Source organism: Psittacula echo, assembly GCF_963264785.1.
Source record: "Psittacula echo genome assembly, chromosome: Z".
Taxonomy (NCBI): domain Eukaryota; kingdom Metazoa; phylum Chordata; class Aves; order Psittaciformes; family Psittacidae; genus Psittacula; species Psittacula echo.
The window spans coordinates 20151637-20165971 of NC_137742.1; the positions used below are offsets into that span (position 1 = coordinate 20151637).

The window sequence follows — 14335 nt, forward strand, 5'->3', positions numbered from 1 at the left end:
TGATCTATTTTTTTTTTTTTTTCCCCACTCTTTTATTTTATTTTTAATTAATTTAAGCCTCTCTCTTGATTTAACTGAATACAGAATTTTCCCATTTGGACAAACTCACTTTTCTTCTTTATAATACCTCAGGTTTTGTTTTCCTTCATAAAGTTGTGCTATGTGACAATAATAATAAATAACAATTTTTTTACTGATGCATCAGTTACTGCCTTCTTTTTTACAGGTTGTTCCTATTTTGGTCCATCTTGTTGCAGCTATCAGCAGTGTCCGACTTTACATACCGAAAGACCTGCGGCCTGTTGACAACAGACAAAGTGTGCTAAAATCTATAAAAGTAAGTTCCACTGGGCTGTGTAAGCTCTCTGCTCTGATTAGTAAGGTACTCTCGGACCCAAGAGAAATTGTTCCAAAGAAATTTGTCTAAAGCTATCACATTTTCACCCTTATTCTTTTTATAGAGCTTGGAAGCCACCATGTATGTCAGTTGATTCCTCTTGTCAACAGTCATTTTAAACTGATTTTGAAAACTGCTGGAAGATCACATAACAAACTTACACCACTTCCTTCTGTGTCTCTGTAGTTGTGCCAGCTGATTTGTAAGAGTGTAGCTTATTTCTGTTCCTAATTCTAGAAAAAAAAGTACCTTTTTCCTTCCAGGAAGTACAGAAGCGATTTCCCGATGGAGTACCATTACTAGACCCTATTGATGACATGGGCATCAAAGATCAAGGACTGAAAAAAATAATCCAAAAAGTAGAGGCATTTGAGCATAGGATGTATTCACATCCTCTTCACAATGATCCCAACTTGGAAACCATATACAAACTTTGTGAAAAAAAAGCACAGGTAAAAATATAAAACAGAACCCTCTATCTGTATTTAGCTGAAGAGAGAGAAACCAGTACTTCCCTTCTTACTTGCTTTTTTTTTTTATTTTTATTTTTTATTTGCAAAGCCAAAATAATCCTTTTTTAATGAAGAAGAGAAAATAATCCTTTTAAAATTAACAAACCCAACTAATCCTTTTTAACTACAGCAAAATAAATTAATCTCACTAACAAACTGGCTGAGTCAGTGGTATGCCCATGATTAATACATCTGAAAATAAAACTCTCCAGAAAAGGTCATCAGGGATTAGGTTACAGAGGTGCCACTAGAGTCTTTTTCACTAAATAGGTCTAGCAAAGTGCAGGTCAGGTCTTCACATGTAGTTGAAACTGAGTATTTTTTTATATGCGTGTACAGAGCTAAGCTGAATTGATGAGGCTTACCAGCTTGGGGAAGTATACCATCCTAATCACTAATCATGGTGCTGCTGCTTCCTGAGCCACCTCCCACACTGGAAGCAGTACAGTTATTTACTTTGTACAGAGTTGAACCTTGCTAAACTGAAACTGGTTGCGCACAAAAACAGCTGTAATGTTTTTATGCTGCTCTAGATAACAGGTTCTCCAGGAGCCACTTCACAGAAGCGAGGTGGTTCTGGTGTGGGCAGCACAAAAGTTGTATGTGGTAAGACCTGATGGACCAAGCAGTGTTCTGCAAAGGTGTCTGCACTGTACAGCCAGCTGTGAGAACGTTGACAGTGACTGTGACAAACAAGATGACAGTAGAGAAGCTCTAATAGCTGGAAATAATACCTTTTGGTTGCATTTGATTGGACCATTGATTAGCTCAGATTTAGTACAGATTTATTTTTTTTTAAAATTTGTTTTAAATTTCCTAATCTCCATCTCAGTGGAATTGGATGAGTCACTGTCAACTGTGTTCATATTCTGTCATGCTGAGGCCCTGATGTAAATGACACAATTTCTTTAGAACAGTTGTGTTTGTTAAACCAAGATCATGTTATTTCTCTCTGCCTCCCTATTCCCCGTCTTCTCTCTCTCTCTTCCTCCCCTCTCCCTTCCCCCCAGATTGCTGTAGATATCAAAGCAGCAAGACGAGAACTGAAAAAAGCTAGAACAGTCTTACAAATGGATGAACTCAAATGCCGCAAGCGTGTTTTGAGAAGACTGGGGTTTGCCACATCCTCAGATGTTATTGAGATGAAAGGGCGGGTTGCATGTGAAATCAGCAGGTAATTGTTTCTGGATGATTATTGTCATGAATACACATTTTACTGTTTTTGATGAAATTAGTATGCCATGTTTATATTTCTAAGTTCTGAAACCACTGAAAGAAAGATGGATCAGAGACTGTGACTTATGTCAGAATATGCTGATTGAAACAATAAAGATAGCAACTTAAGGACAAAATACAATTAAAAGTGGGGAAGCTGAATCAGAATTTTACCAACTTCCTGACTTTCAGGAACTGTTTGCTGACAGGTTACGCTTTTTCTTGTAAAAAAATACTTCTTTTCCCCATCTTATGCATTTGTCTGATTAATTCCAAAAATGAATGTGTAGTTTTATCTGCAATTTGATATTTATCCAAATAGCATGTTTGGATTTTGTATCCACTTCGTGTACTTCCTTTCGTAGTTCATAATTAAGCCTTTATTCTACTAGTAAATTGAAGCAAGTTTATTGCTTTTTTCAGTATCTTGGAAATATCCAGTTTAATCTTTTTTGAGCAGCAGCAGTACTAGTTCTGGTCCTGCTGCCTAACTGCCTGGTTCTTTTCAATCTCTTGGTAGCCTGTCTGATAAAAACTGAATAAAGCAATTGTTAATACTAACTTGTGAACTATCAGGAGAGATTCTTTGTAGTCCAGTAAGAGCTTTTAGTTTCTTTAAAATGCTGTCTCACTCTTACTAATTAGCATCCTTAAAGAGCCAGCATATATTAGGTTTTGGTGTTCCTATAAGAAAAATAAAGAAGCTCTTGTTTCTTATCTGTATCAAATTACTTCACAAAACAGATTAATAGTAGTTAATTTAAAAATTACATATCCGTAAGTCTCTGTAAGCTTGTTCCTCTTTATTTTAGTGCTGATGAACTACTCTTGACAGAAATGATGTTCAATGGTATCTTCAATGACTTATCTCCAGAACAGACAGCTGCACTACTAAGCTGTTTTGTATTTCAAGAGAATGTGAGTTACTTTTTCAGTGCATGAATTCTAGACATTTCTGTCTACCAACAATGTTGTTTATAATTCAGTTTCAGAATTGGTCATAACAGTACCAGCCATTGCACATTTTTTATCCTTTCCTAAGGCGTTTGACATGAACTCCCACTGAGCTTAGCAAAAGCATTGCAGCTTCAGTGCTGAAATATCTTTTCCCATGTGTGACATACCAAAGGTTGTGTAAAATTGCAGTCCTTGTAATCAGTCTGCCAGTTTCCCCCTATCATGGTTTAAGCCCAGCCAGTAACTCAGAACCACGCAGCCACTCGCTCACTCCCCTCACCCTCCTTCCTTCCCCCTGCTCCCGGAGGGATGGGGAGGAGAATTGAAAGAATGTAACTCCCACAGGTTGAGATAAGAGCAGTCCAGTAACTAAGGTATAACACAAATCACTACTGCTACCAACAATAATAATAATGATAAGGGAAATAACAAGGGAAGAGAATACAACCGCTCACCACCCGCTGAAAGATACCCAGCCTGACTGAGCAGGGATGTAGCCCTTCCGGGTAACTGCCCCCCGTTTGTATACTGGGCATGATGTGCTGTGGTATGGAATACCCCTTTGGCTAGTTTGGGTCAGGTGTCCTGTCTCTGCTTCCTCCTGGCTTCACCTCCTCCCTGGCAGAGCATGAGACTCAGAAAGTCCTTGATCGGAGTAAACATTACTGAGCACCAACTAAAAACATCGGTGTTATCAGTATTGTTCCCAGGCTAAAAGTCAAAACCACAGCACTGCACCAGCTGCTAAGAAGGAGAAAAATGACTGCTGCTGCTGAACTCAGGACACCCACCATGCAGTGAAGCTGTATTAATAAATTCTCAGCTCACACACTTGTGTTTATGTATGTATACACACACATTCTTAAAATGTAGAATAATTATTTCAAAACAGAGGCTTAACAATATTTGCTCCTACACTCTGGGGTGAGCGTACCTTTAATTCTGAAACATGTCTGTGTTACATCATTTGGACAGTACCCTTGACCTGTTGATGGAAATGGCAGCACTACATAGTATTAATACGAAAAGAGCTGTTAAAAAACAGACCATATATTTAAAAAAAAAAAAAGAGTATTTAACATCAGACACCATTGTTTTCCCACCTACAAGCTGTATAGAAGTTTAGCATCATTAAGAAAATACAGTAAAAATCCACTTGCATATGAAATATTACTGCAGATGTAGAGCAACATGTATCACTCAGGTTAATTCCAAATGTGGGAGGCACATTAGTGGCAGATGCTAATGGGTTACTTTTGTTAGTAGAAGGCATGCCGAGGTAAACCATCGTTAGAATATTGTGGTTCACCCAACAGTAGTACTTGGGTCTAAACAGGTAGGACATAAAAATGTTGCTGTATTTGTATAGCCATATTTTCATATATAGAATCATAGAATCACAGAATAGCTAGGGTTGGAAAGGACCTTAAGATCATCTAGTTCCAACCCCCCTGCCATGGGCAGGGACACCCCACGCTAAACCATGACACCCAAGGCTCTGTCCAACCTGGCCTTGAACACTGCCAAGGATTCACAACCTCCCTGGGCAACCCATTCCAGTGCCTCACCACCCTCTCAGTAAAGAATTTCTTCCTTATATCCAATCTAAACTTCCCCTGTTTAAGTTTGAACCCGTTACCCCTTGTCCTGTCACTACAGTCCCTGATGAATAATCCATCCCCAGCATCCTTGTAGGCCCCCCTTCAGATACTGGAAGGTTGCTATGAGGTCTCCACGCAGCCTTCTCTTCTCCAGGCTGAACAGCCCCAACTTTCTCAGCCTGTCTCCATACGGGAGGTGCTCCAGTCCCCTGATCATCCTCATGACCCTGCTCTGGACTTGTTCCAACAGTTCCATGTCCTTTTTATGTTGCGGACACCAGAACTGCACACAGTACTCCAAGTGAGGTCTCATGACAGCAGAGTAGAGGGGCAGGATCACCTCTTTCGACCTGCTGGTCATGCTCCTTTTGATGCAGCCCAGGATACGGTTGGGTTTCTGGGCTGCGAGCACACACTGAAGCCGGCTCATGTTCATTTTTTCATTACCATCATTTTGGCAGTTCAGAACTATGAGACAGCTAAACAGAGGGAATTTTCAAAGTATGCAGAAAGCAGGCAGGTTTCTTTCATACTGTTGCCACACTGTAAAGAAAGATCTTTGGTTTTCTGATTTAGTTTGAGGAATGAGTATGTGGGGAGTTCAGTAAATTTTATTGTTTGATAACACATTTGAGAAGTCATTGGAATAATTTAGGATGGCACTAGCACACACTGAGCTTCTATTTTTGCATTTAATTTGGTATAGAGAAAATGAAAATGTATGGAAGTGCATGAGATTATTTAATGTCTTGTTTTTCAGTCCAGTGAGATGCCAAAACTGACAGAGCAGTTGGCAGGACCACTTCGGCAAATGCAGGTAAATGCTGTCTGTTAGAAATAGGTCCAAGCTCAGTGTTAATGCTAACATGAGTGAAGAGTGTGGGTAAAGTATAAGCACATAGTTCGATCATCAGTGAATTTGGCTGACACTGCATGTGGTTTTGCAATGTGTAATAATGGGTTATCTTGTTTGCAGGAGGTCTTTATGCTGATTTAGAACATGCCTTTAGAAACTTCTATGAGCTTGCTTACTATACTCTTAAGATGCTAGTGCAGGCAGACTTAATGTGAACAGTGGGGTTTTTTTCTGATTCTGAATTGTTTAAGACTGAAAGGGAAACCTCATCCTGTATGCAGTACCTAATAGTATGCAAGACTTAATCTGTTTAAGCATATTATAAATTTAAAAACCTTTATTTTAAAGGAGTGTGCAAAAAGAATTGCCAAGGTGTCAGCAGAAGCAAAACTGGAAATTGATGAAGAAAATTACTTGAATTCTTTCAGACCTCACCTCATGGATGTTGTCCATACATGGGCAAATGGTGCTAACTTTGCTCACATCTGTAAAATGACTGATGTCTTTGAAGGTATGTTAATCAGTTCTTCTTTAGGTGTGAGATGGTAATTCCATATCGTGGAATGGTAATTCTGAATAACCGTATGAAAGATCGTAAAATCTCTTAACCCAGGTGTATTCAAGTCTCTGCATGGCTGAAATGAAGTTGGAAAGATTTTTTTACTATATAGGTTAATTTCTAACCTATATAGAAGTCTTAATAGAATTCTATATCTAATTCTGTATCTATAGATTCTATTAAGAATCTATAGAAGATTTTTAAAAGGCATATCTCTAAATTTTGAAAGCTTTCTATAAATGAAATCCTGTTTATTACAACAGAAGGTAACTTTCTTTCACTAGTTAGAGGAAAGAATCATATTCCCAATGCTTGACATCAAGATGTACAGTTCTTGTGCTTGTCCTTGTTACAGTTAATTGTTTTATTTACTTGGTAAGTTGAAGGTTCCTCCTGCTGTCTTAGTGATGATAGAAGTGAGAGGTGGTAACCACATCTCTGTTCTGGATGGTTCGTCACAGCAGTGCAGTGCAGATACTTGGAAAGCCTAGATGTAACCTGCCGCCTGGGTCAGTATGGTTCTTAAAACTGGAGAACTAGGAACTGCAGCTTGAGGAAGGATACTTGGTTTTCATCATTTAAAAAGTAGGATCACTTAAAGCCCAGATATTTTGTAAAAACTGAAGGTCAAACCAGAATGGAAACCTGATTTCATCTTTTATCAGCAATGTTGAAAGTTGTGAAGAACAGTAGGATGAGTGCACCAGTCTTCCAGTGCTGTTTGTAACTGCTGATACGTGAACATTCTTCTTGAAGTCATTCCTGTCATCGTTGTCTTGCCTCTTTCAAATGCTGTTTAATTTTTTGTATGTACACAGTTGCAAATGGGAGCCCTTAAAACAAAGGAAGTCATGCAGTTCTGTAACCCAGTGCATAGAACTTTCTAAAGTAGGTTGCCTGCAAGCAATAGGAATCCTGGCAGTCTTTGATTCTGGATTTAGAATCCTTAACATCTCCTTACATCTGCTGTGGAGGCACCCTGAGGCTGAGGAACACAGAAGGGAGAAGCAGTAGCTGGTTTATATTTTCACATTGGCACTTGACTGTTCAGAATACACTGGGCAGTAGTGCTTTTCATTCACTGTATTTGGGCTAAGGTCAGCCAGTTAGGTAGCTCCCTCAAAACCAGATCTTGCAGGCCTATTTTGAGAAGTTCAGCTGTTGTGGCAGGGGTTGACACATGTTTCTTCCCTTAACTTTTAATTTGGCTGGTTTTTTGTGCATTGTCCAAAAAGAGGGGAAGCCCTTCAGAAGTCCACTGCCAGTTATGCTTACCTTAAATGCAGAGTGGTGTTGCTAAATCCCAGGGGAGTTTGTCCCATTAGCCAAGTTTCTACATTGCTAAAACAAAAATAACCCAAACAACAAAACACAAAACCCCACAGCATCCTTATTTTGATCTGAAGTACAAATTTTCATATTAGGTATTAGTGTTTCCTGTTGTGATTTTGATGGAGGTTGTTGATGGCTGATTAGAGCTCTAAAATGAGGTCATTCTTCTTTGACTTCTGGGCAGTGTGGAATTAGCAGTAATGAACTGCTGTTATTACAGGGAGGCCCAACCTCACTGTAAGGAGGCAAAATTGTCCAGCCATTAGAGAGGGCATTGGAAGCCACCACTTTTTTTGAAACTGCTTTTCATCACACACACTTTCCCCAAACATACTAAAAGTGCTTTCTGAAAGACTGTGCCTTTCATGAGACACTGATGTTCAGCTGTGTGATCCATCCAGGCTAACGAGCACCAGCAGAACTTTCCTAGACAGAAACCTTGAGTCAGTGGCATGCTTTCACTATCACAGCCTAAAGATGGATGGTGTTGTGTTATTAGTACTGATGGTCAAGTGTCTGAAGCCCCTTTTGGTGCAGTTATGAGTAGTGTGAAAATTTGTAGCTGCCTTTTGAGGTTGCAGCAATAAGCCTGAGTGCTCAAAGAGCAAACATGCTTGCCACAAACTGGAGCAGTGTTGACTAACTGATGAAAATAAGTTGTCATGAAGCTGAAATGTGTATTGGGAAAAAATAGAAATGAGAGCTTTTTAAAGCTGCAGGGAAGAATGGTAAGCTGATCAAAGTATCCTAATAACCAATTGCAGATCAGCCGTTTTGCTTTGTGGAAGGAAGTATACACAACAGTAATTTATTCCAAAAATGCAGGGTTTTTCATTCACCAAAAAAGTGTACCTGCAACACCCCCAGTTATGCTGCCTGTAAATGATACTCTCTGGAATGGTTGGCGGGGGTGGCCTTGGAAACTGAGATGAGTAGGATCTTGCAGAGCTGAGCTGGAGCTAGCCATAACACAGCATGGCCACACTTAGGGGAGCTCCCTGTAGTTCACTTGCTTTGGTTTTGTGCTTGTGTCCAGTTGACAATCACTGGGGTTTTTCACCTAATGTCATTGCAGTAGGTTTTACAGACAACTGTCCTCACACAGACTGTTCTTTCTTTAGAAACTGACATGGCCTACTAGTAACATATGAATGTGTTTTAGAAGAGAAGGGTTATTTTACTTCTCACTTTCCCAACAGCTTTATAGAATGTTCTTTTCATATGGACAATTCTTTTCCAGTTACTATGCCTTGTCTACAGCTGATCTTTCTGTGGTTCAACGAAATGCTGTCTAGTCCAGTATTCCTGCAGTGAGCAAGGGCATCTTCAAGTAGATTTGGTTGCTCAGAGTCCCATCCAACCTGGCCTTTAAAGTTTCCAAGGATGGGGCATCTACAACCTCTCTGGACAATCTGTTCCAGTGTTTCACAACCCTCATCCTAAAAGATTTCTTCCTTACATCTAGTCTGAATCTGTCCACTTTACTTGTCCTGTTGCTACAGGCCCTGCTAAAAAGTCTGTCCCCATCTTTCTCACAAGTCCCCTTTAAGTATGGAAAGACCACATAAGATCTCCCTGGAGCCTTCTCTTCTCCAGGCTGAACAAGCCCAGCTCTCTCATCCTGTGTCCATACGAGACGTGCTCCAGCTCTCTGATCATTTCTCTGGCCCTCCTCTGGACTCACTCCAACGCGTTTGTGTCCTTGTGTTGGAGGCCCCAAAGGTGGACACAGTACTGCAGGTGGGGTGTCATGAAAGTGGAGAAATGGGGCAAAACCCCTTCCCTCAACCTACTGGGCATGCTCCTTTGGATGCAGCCCCGGACGCAGTTGGCTTTCTGGGCTGCCAGGCACATTGCTGTGTCAGGTCCAGCTTTTCATCTGCCAATACCCACCAGTCTTCTACAGGGCTGCTCTCAGTAACTCCATCCCATACTTACCCTATGATGTTATTTTGCTTACAGCAATTTTGACTCTAGGTGCAAGATGGTGTTGGAGGAAATAACCAAACAGCACGCAATTTGCATGCCACTGGAAGAGCATAATGGTTAGGGTCATTTTGTGACACTTGTTATAGGGACTTGGACTGAGCTTGGAAGTTAAAACAGAAGGTGAATGTGTAACAAACTATTGTGGGGTATTAGGTTGCAGTGTGAGCTTTTATGCATTAACTGTAAGCATGCAATTGAGTAGTAAAGATTGGTCCATAGACTCCTGAGTGGCACCGGGGTGGTGAGGTAGACCACACACCAAAGGCTATAAAAAAAATTACAAAAAATAAACCTGTGTTCTTGAAGCAGGAAACTTATGAATCCCCCAAACATGTGTGTTTTTTGAGGAAGGGCTAAATAAGTAACTTGTTAAGTTTCAAGTACTTGAAAGAAAATAGAATTAAACAGTCCATGAAATCCTGATTAAATTAGTTAAGAGGCTATGAAGGCAGTAGAAGGGAACAACAACACAAGCATTTGGAGACAGCTTCAAGGAAATGCCTGATGGAGAATTCCACTGTTAAAGAGAAACCAAGTTTAAGACATACGGCTTTTCTTACCCTTGGCTTCTAGATAAATTGAACAGGGCTGGAGAAGAAACTAATACTTTAATCCAAAGTGAACTCGAGCAACTGAATTAGTGACATGATGTAGCAGGAGATACACAGTTTTCTCCCACACCTCTTATACAGGCAGCATAATTCGATGCATGAGGAGGTTGGAAGAATTGCTTCGGCAGATGTGCCAAGCTGCAAAAGCCATCGGAAACACAGAGCTGGAAAACAAGTTTGCAGAGGGTACGTATTTCACTTCCACAGTACAAGAAGTAACTCTAGAAAAGGAAAGTTGGGGAGGGCAGGTAGGACACACAATGTGGGTGAAGGATTTGGTAACATAAGCTTCTGCTGTTGATTTAATGGTGAAGAGATCATTGCTCTCTTTCCAGAGAAAAGAGAGCAAACTTTATCAGACAGAAAGCATCTGTCTTGTAAAGTTTGACTTAAAAAGGTGGTGGGTTTGGTGCATACTGACAGTTTAACAGTTTGTGACTGAAAATGGATGTACTGTTACTTCCGCTTAAGACTCATATCACTTTCTTTACTGCAAGGTGTTACATGTGTGACTGTATTTAAATAGTGATTGTGTCAGTTATGAGTGTTGGATATTAATATGTTTTCCTTTTTAACAGGGATTACAAAAATCAAGAGGGATATTGTCTTTGCTGCAAGCCTTTACCTGTAACAGGTTGTCTTCCAGAAGCAGCACAAGAGCCACCTTATGGGGAAATTTAATCACACGATACTTCCATTTCCAATAATTTTTTTTAATGGAGTGTATTTTAACCACAGTTATTTTAATAAGGCATGTACAAACAGTTTATGTAATATAACTGTTACCATGTTTTCAATAAAAGTTTACAGTTTGAATAACTTTTTTCTTTTAAGCAAGGGCTTGCACCAACATATTTAAAGTTTAGATATACAATAACTGTGGTTATTGTAACTCTGGTAGATGTTATTATATACAGGTAAAGTGAGCATCCAAGAGCAGCAGCAGTCCCTTAAAGGCATTTACTTCCATTACAGAGTTAGACTTGTGAAACTGTTTTCTTTTCAGAGAGCAAGACAAGTGGGTCATGCTTCATGGTTGATGATTGCTGCCAAAGTGATTTCCATTTGTTGGAGTCTCATGTAGGGTTGTGTGGGAATCTTCTTTCGGTTGAAATGTACATCCTCTCACTTTGAAGAAGTCAGACACGTACACAACCTAAGTGAACAAATTAGTGTTAAGATCCTGTACTTGTAAGTCTTGGAGACAATGGGTAAATGCTTTTTCGGAAGGTAAACTCCATTATCAAAACAAAGTTTAACAGGTTGAAACATTAGAAAGTTGCTAAGAAGTCATGCGTAAAATTCCATCATCTGTTCTTTCAATAGCTTTTTCTCCAGCTATTGCTCCGCTCTGACTGACTGCTTCACTACTGATGGTTTAAGCCAAATTTAAGGTTTGTGTGGTAACTAACTGCTCTAATAGCCTTGTTGAGAACTGCTTCATCACAATAGCCATAGTTTGAACTCCTTCCTTTAAATGGAAGAGCAAAATATGCTTGCTGAGGGACTACACCACATGTATGGTTAAATTAACTCTGTAAGTTATTTAGAATAGGACAGGAGAGCCTGTACTTTAGCTGAGGAAGACGCTTCAATAGTTAGTAACTGTTACTCTCCGCAGTGTGACCCTCACTTGCATTTATTCTTGCTGGCTAAACCAACCTTGGATTCCTCTCCTTGGCAAGGTTCACAGCAGCTCCCTCCCCAGTTCAAGTGTCTCATAGCCCCAGCAGCTGTAAGGCTAACTGCCTACGTTATCCTTCCTTGCATTTCTTTGACCATGCCACCTCACTTTCTTCACAGTACAAGACACATCCTTTGATCCGATTCTGCAGTTTTCTTCCCTTTGCCCACTTCAAGTCATACTAGTAGGCATGCTGAGTACAGTGCTGCATGAAGTATAGTAATTAAGAAGCTTTCTCTCATGATCCCTTCCTACATCACCTCCTCCCATCCCACTGCAAACCTGAGAACTTCAGAACACAATTTACGGCAGCAGAAGAAACCATACTCCACACTGCAGGCTGGCTGGTGGCCCAGCAGGCTGCTTGAGCTGCATACCAGATGAGTTTCAGCTTCCACTCAGTGCTAAATTCACTCAACTCAATTTAGTGCTCCATTTGTAGTTGCTGCCCCAGCATGCTCTCACCTCAGCTGTTCCTGGACTCTTCAGTTCTCTTTAAAAATAATTTCCTCATCTTTCAACTGTGTTCCCTGTAGTGCCACTTTCTATTCATGCTTGTATTGCCAAGCGTCTCTAAGATACCCTCCTTGCAATCATCCAGCAGCCCCCACTAAACTTATTATCCTAACAAAAAATAAAATTTCTTTCAGCTTTTCAGTCCCTGATGCTTCTCATTCCCTGTACCCCTTTTCTTAGAGAATGAGGTTGTACAAAAGTGGGGGGTAGAATTATGTTTTACTCAACATGCAGCCATTTAACAGCGGCTAATGCAATATGCAGAGCTTCCCAGAGCAGCTCCAAGGCTTGTTTTGATGATTGATTGCCACAAGTAAACAAAGCTTTATCTTGGAATGAACTATGCCCTTCCGACTTCCAGCTAAGAGAACATTTGTTTATCTTGGACATGGTCCTTGCCGGTGAGCCTCAGTTCTTGGTAATGGAATTCCTCAGTATGACCTCAATTAGCTCATGTCTCTGATCTGTTCCTTCCCATGACTGAATGCACCATGGCATTGTGATGATGGCCAGCACAACTGCTGCCACTAAGTCAGCCAGGTCTGCAGCTCCAAGTTTAGCTGATCCTCTTTTCTGCGGGATAACTCTTCACTCATCAGAACAGCTCAGCTTCACATGCCTTGTGAACACACTTTTATCACTCAAAATTCACACAAGGCATGCTGAAGAGTTTTTATTTCCTATCAGACTGAAAAAACAGGCTGTTTAAGATGGCAGAGATTAATATTTTCATGCTGCCCTTATCCTTAAAGGCTTTGGGTTTGCCCCTCTTACCTCATACACAGTTCTCCTCTGCTGTTGTGCTTTGAGATGTAGAATTTAGCTAGGAGCAGAAGGTAGGGATATTTAGAGGCCCACATGGTTTTGCCGTTGATCATTTCCAACTTGGTTGTTTGAAAAGCTCTGGGGCAGGGACAATTTCATGTTGTCCAACAGCTAAAACAGCCACTTATCTCATCATTGGCGCAGTCTCTGCCTCACTCACTAAAGTACTATTGCTACACCCACTTCAAGGAGTTACTTCGAAAGTTGCTGGAGAGGGGAAGCATTAGGAAGAGAGACTTGCTTTCCTCTGAACACAGCCTGCAGTTCTAAGGCGCTGCTTATAAAAGCATTCACACACTCACTCACACACACACACACACACCCCCCTCTCCCCTTAGGAATTACTTACAATGAGCACGGCTACCACAGCTCCCTGAATGAGTCCTGTTAAAACATCACTCCAGTGATGCTTGTAATCAGATACACGTGACAGACCCACATAGATGGATGCAGCAATAAGACCAAATTGTATGGTAGGACGTAAAAGTCTTGCCCAGTCTCCTTTCATTCTGGCCTGAAGGTAAAGCTAAAAGGAAAAGAAAAATAGTTCAAAAATGCAGGAAATGCAGAAGCAGTAATCGTGTAAAATTGTGCAGGGTCTGTTCAAAGAGCTGAAATTTGTGTTCAGAGACATGATGATGTCCACAGATATTCAAAGACCTCTACTCTCATAAGTATGCTATGGCAGAGTTTGCTAGTCAGTGTTGGTCTTTATGTTTTTATATAAAACTACATGACACCATCATATAGGTGCTTACAGGTACTTGCTGTATTTGTACCAAGGTGACAAATCACAATTTTCAGGATAAAGGTACTAGTAATACCAGAGATACTTACAGCTTAGAAAGAATGCAGTGTTTTACTGCTGCATTAACTACAAGTAAGTCTTACTAAAAACGAGCAGCAACAATCCAAATTTACAGTCCTCCAAATATAGGGAGCCCCATCTTGCTCTGAGCAGGGAGATCATTAACATCTTTGGTGACATTACATATAATATATGTAAAGCTAGTAATCTTTTTTACTTTATTCTCAATTCCAGTCACCTTTAGCATGATCAGCCTTCTGGCATCACATTCCAGCTGTAGTCAAGCATCAGAACTAACTTGATACGGTGACCGATAGCATCTAGGATCACATTCTGCAGTTGTGTATTTCACTGAGCTCCATCTGTTCCTTGTCTGTTCTAGCTGCATATTAACCATGTTACCACTCCAGTAAGCAAGTTGGCATGTGCAGGTCCCATGCTTTTTCTCTCCCTTCAGCTGTGTTTATGTTGTA

At 40.4% G+C, this 14335-nt stretch overlaps 2 protein-coding genes across 5 annotated transcripts in view; one reads left to right on the forward strand and one right to left on the reverse strand.

Annotated features, from left to right (window-relative positions):
* Positions 1-10767, forward strand: part of MTREX (Mtr4 exosome RNA helicase) — a 43851-nt gene extending 33084 nt beyond the window's left edge. For 2 of the 3 annotated variants that reach the window (XM_080637942.1, XM_080637943.1), the window contains 8 exons: positions 227-337; positions 661-849; positions 1920-2083; positions 2937-3042; positions 5443-5499; positions 5887-6049; positions 10111-10215; positions 10608-10767. In XM_080637942.1, coding sequence (XP_080494068.1) covers positions 227-337; positions 661-849; positions 1920-2083; positions 2937-3042; positions 5443-5499; positions 5887-6049; positions 10111-10215; positions 10608-10660 — 948 coding nt within the window. In that variant the 3' untranslated portion in view covers positions 10661-10767. Of the gene's footprint in view, positions 1-226; positions 338-660; positions 850-1919; positions 2084-2936; positions 3043-5442; positions 5500-5886; positions 6050-10110; positions 10216-10607 lie in introns of those variants that run through there. The other variant, XM_080637944.1, reaches the window with a different exon arrangement.
* Positions 10768-11059: 292 nt separating this feature from the next.
* Positions 11060-14335, reverse strand: part of PLPP1 (phospholipid phosphatase 1) — a gene marked incomplete at both ends in the record, with an annotated part of 58367 nt that continues 55091 nt past the window's right edge. For both annotated transcript variants that reach the window (XM_080637477.1, XM_080637476.1), the window contains 2 exons: positions 11060-11185; positions 13404-13580. In XM_080637477.1, the coding sequence (XP_080493603.1) occupies positions 11060-11185; positions 13404-13580 (303 nt within the window). The remainder of the gene's footprint in view (positions 11186-13403; positions 13581-14335) is intronic.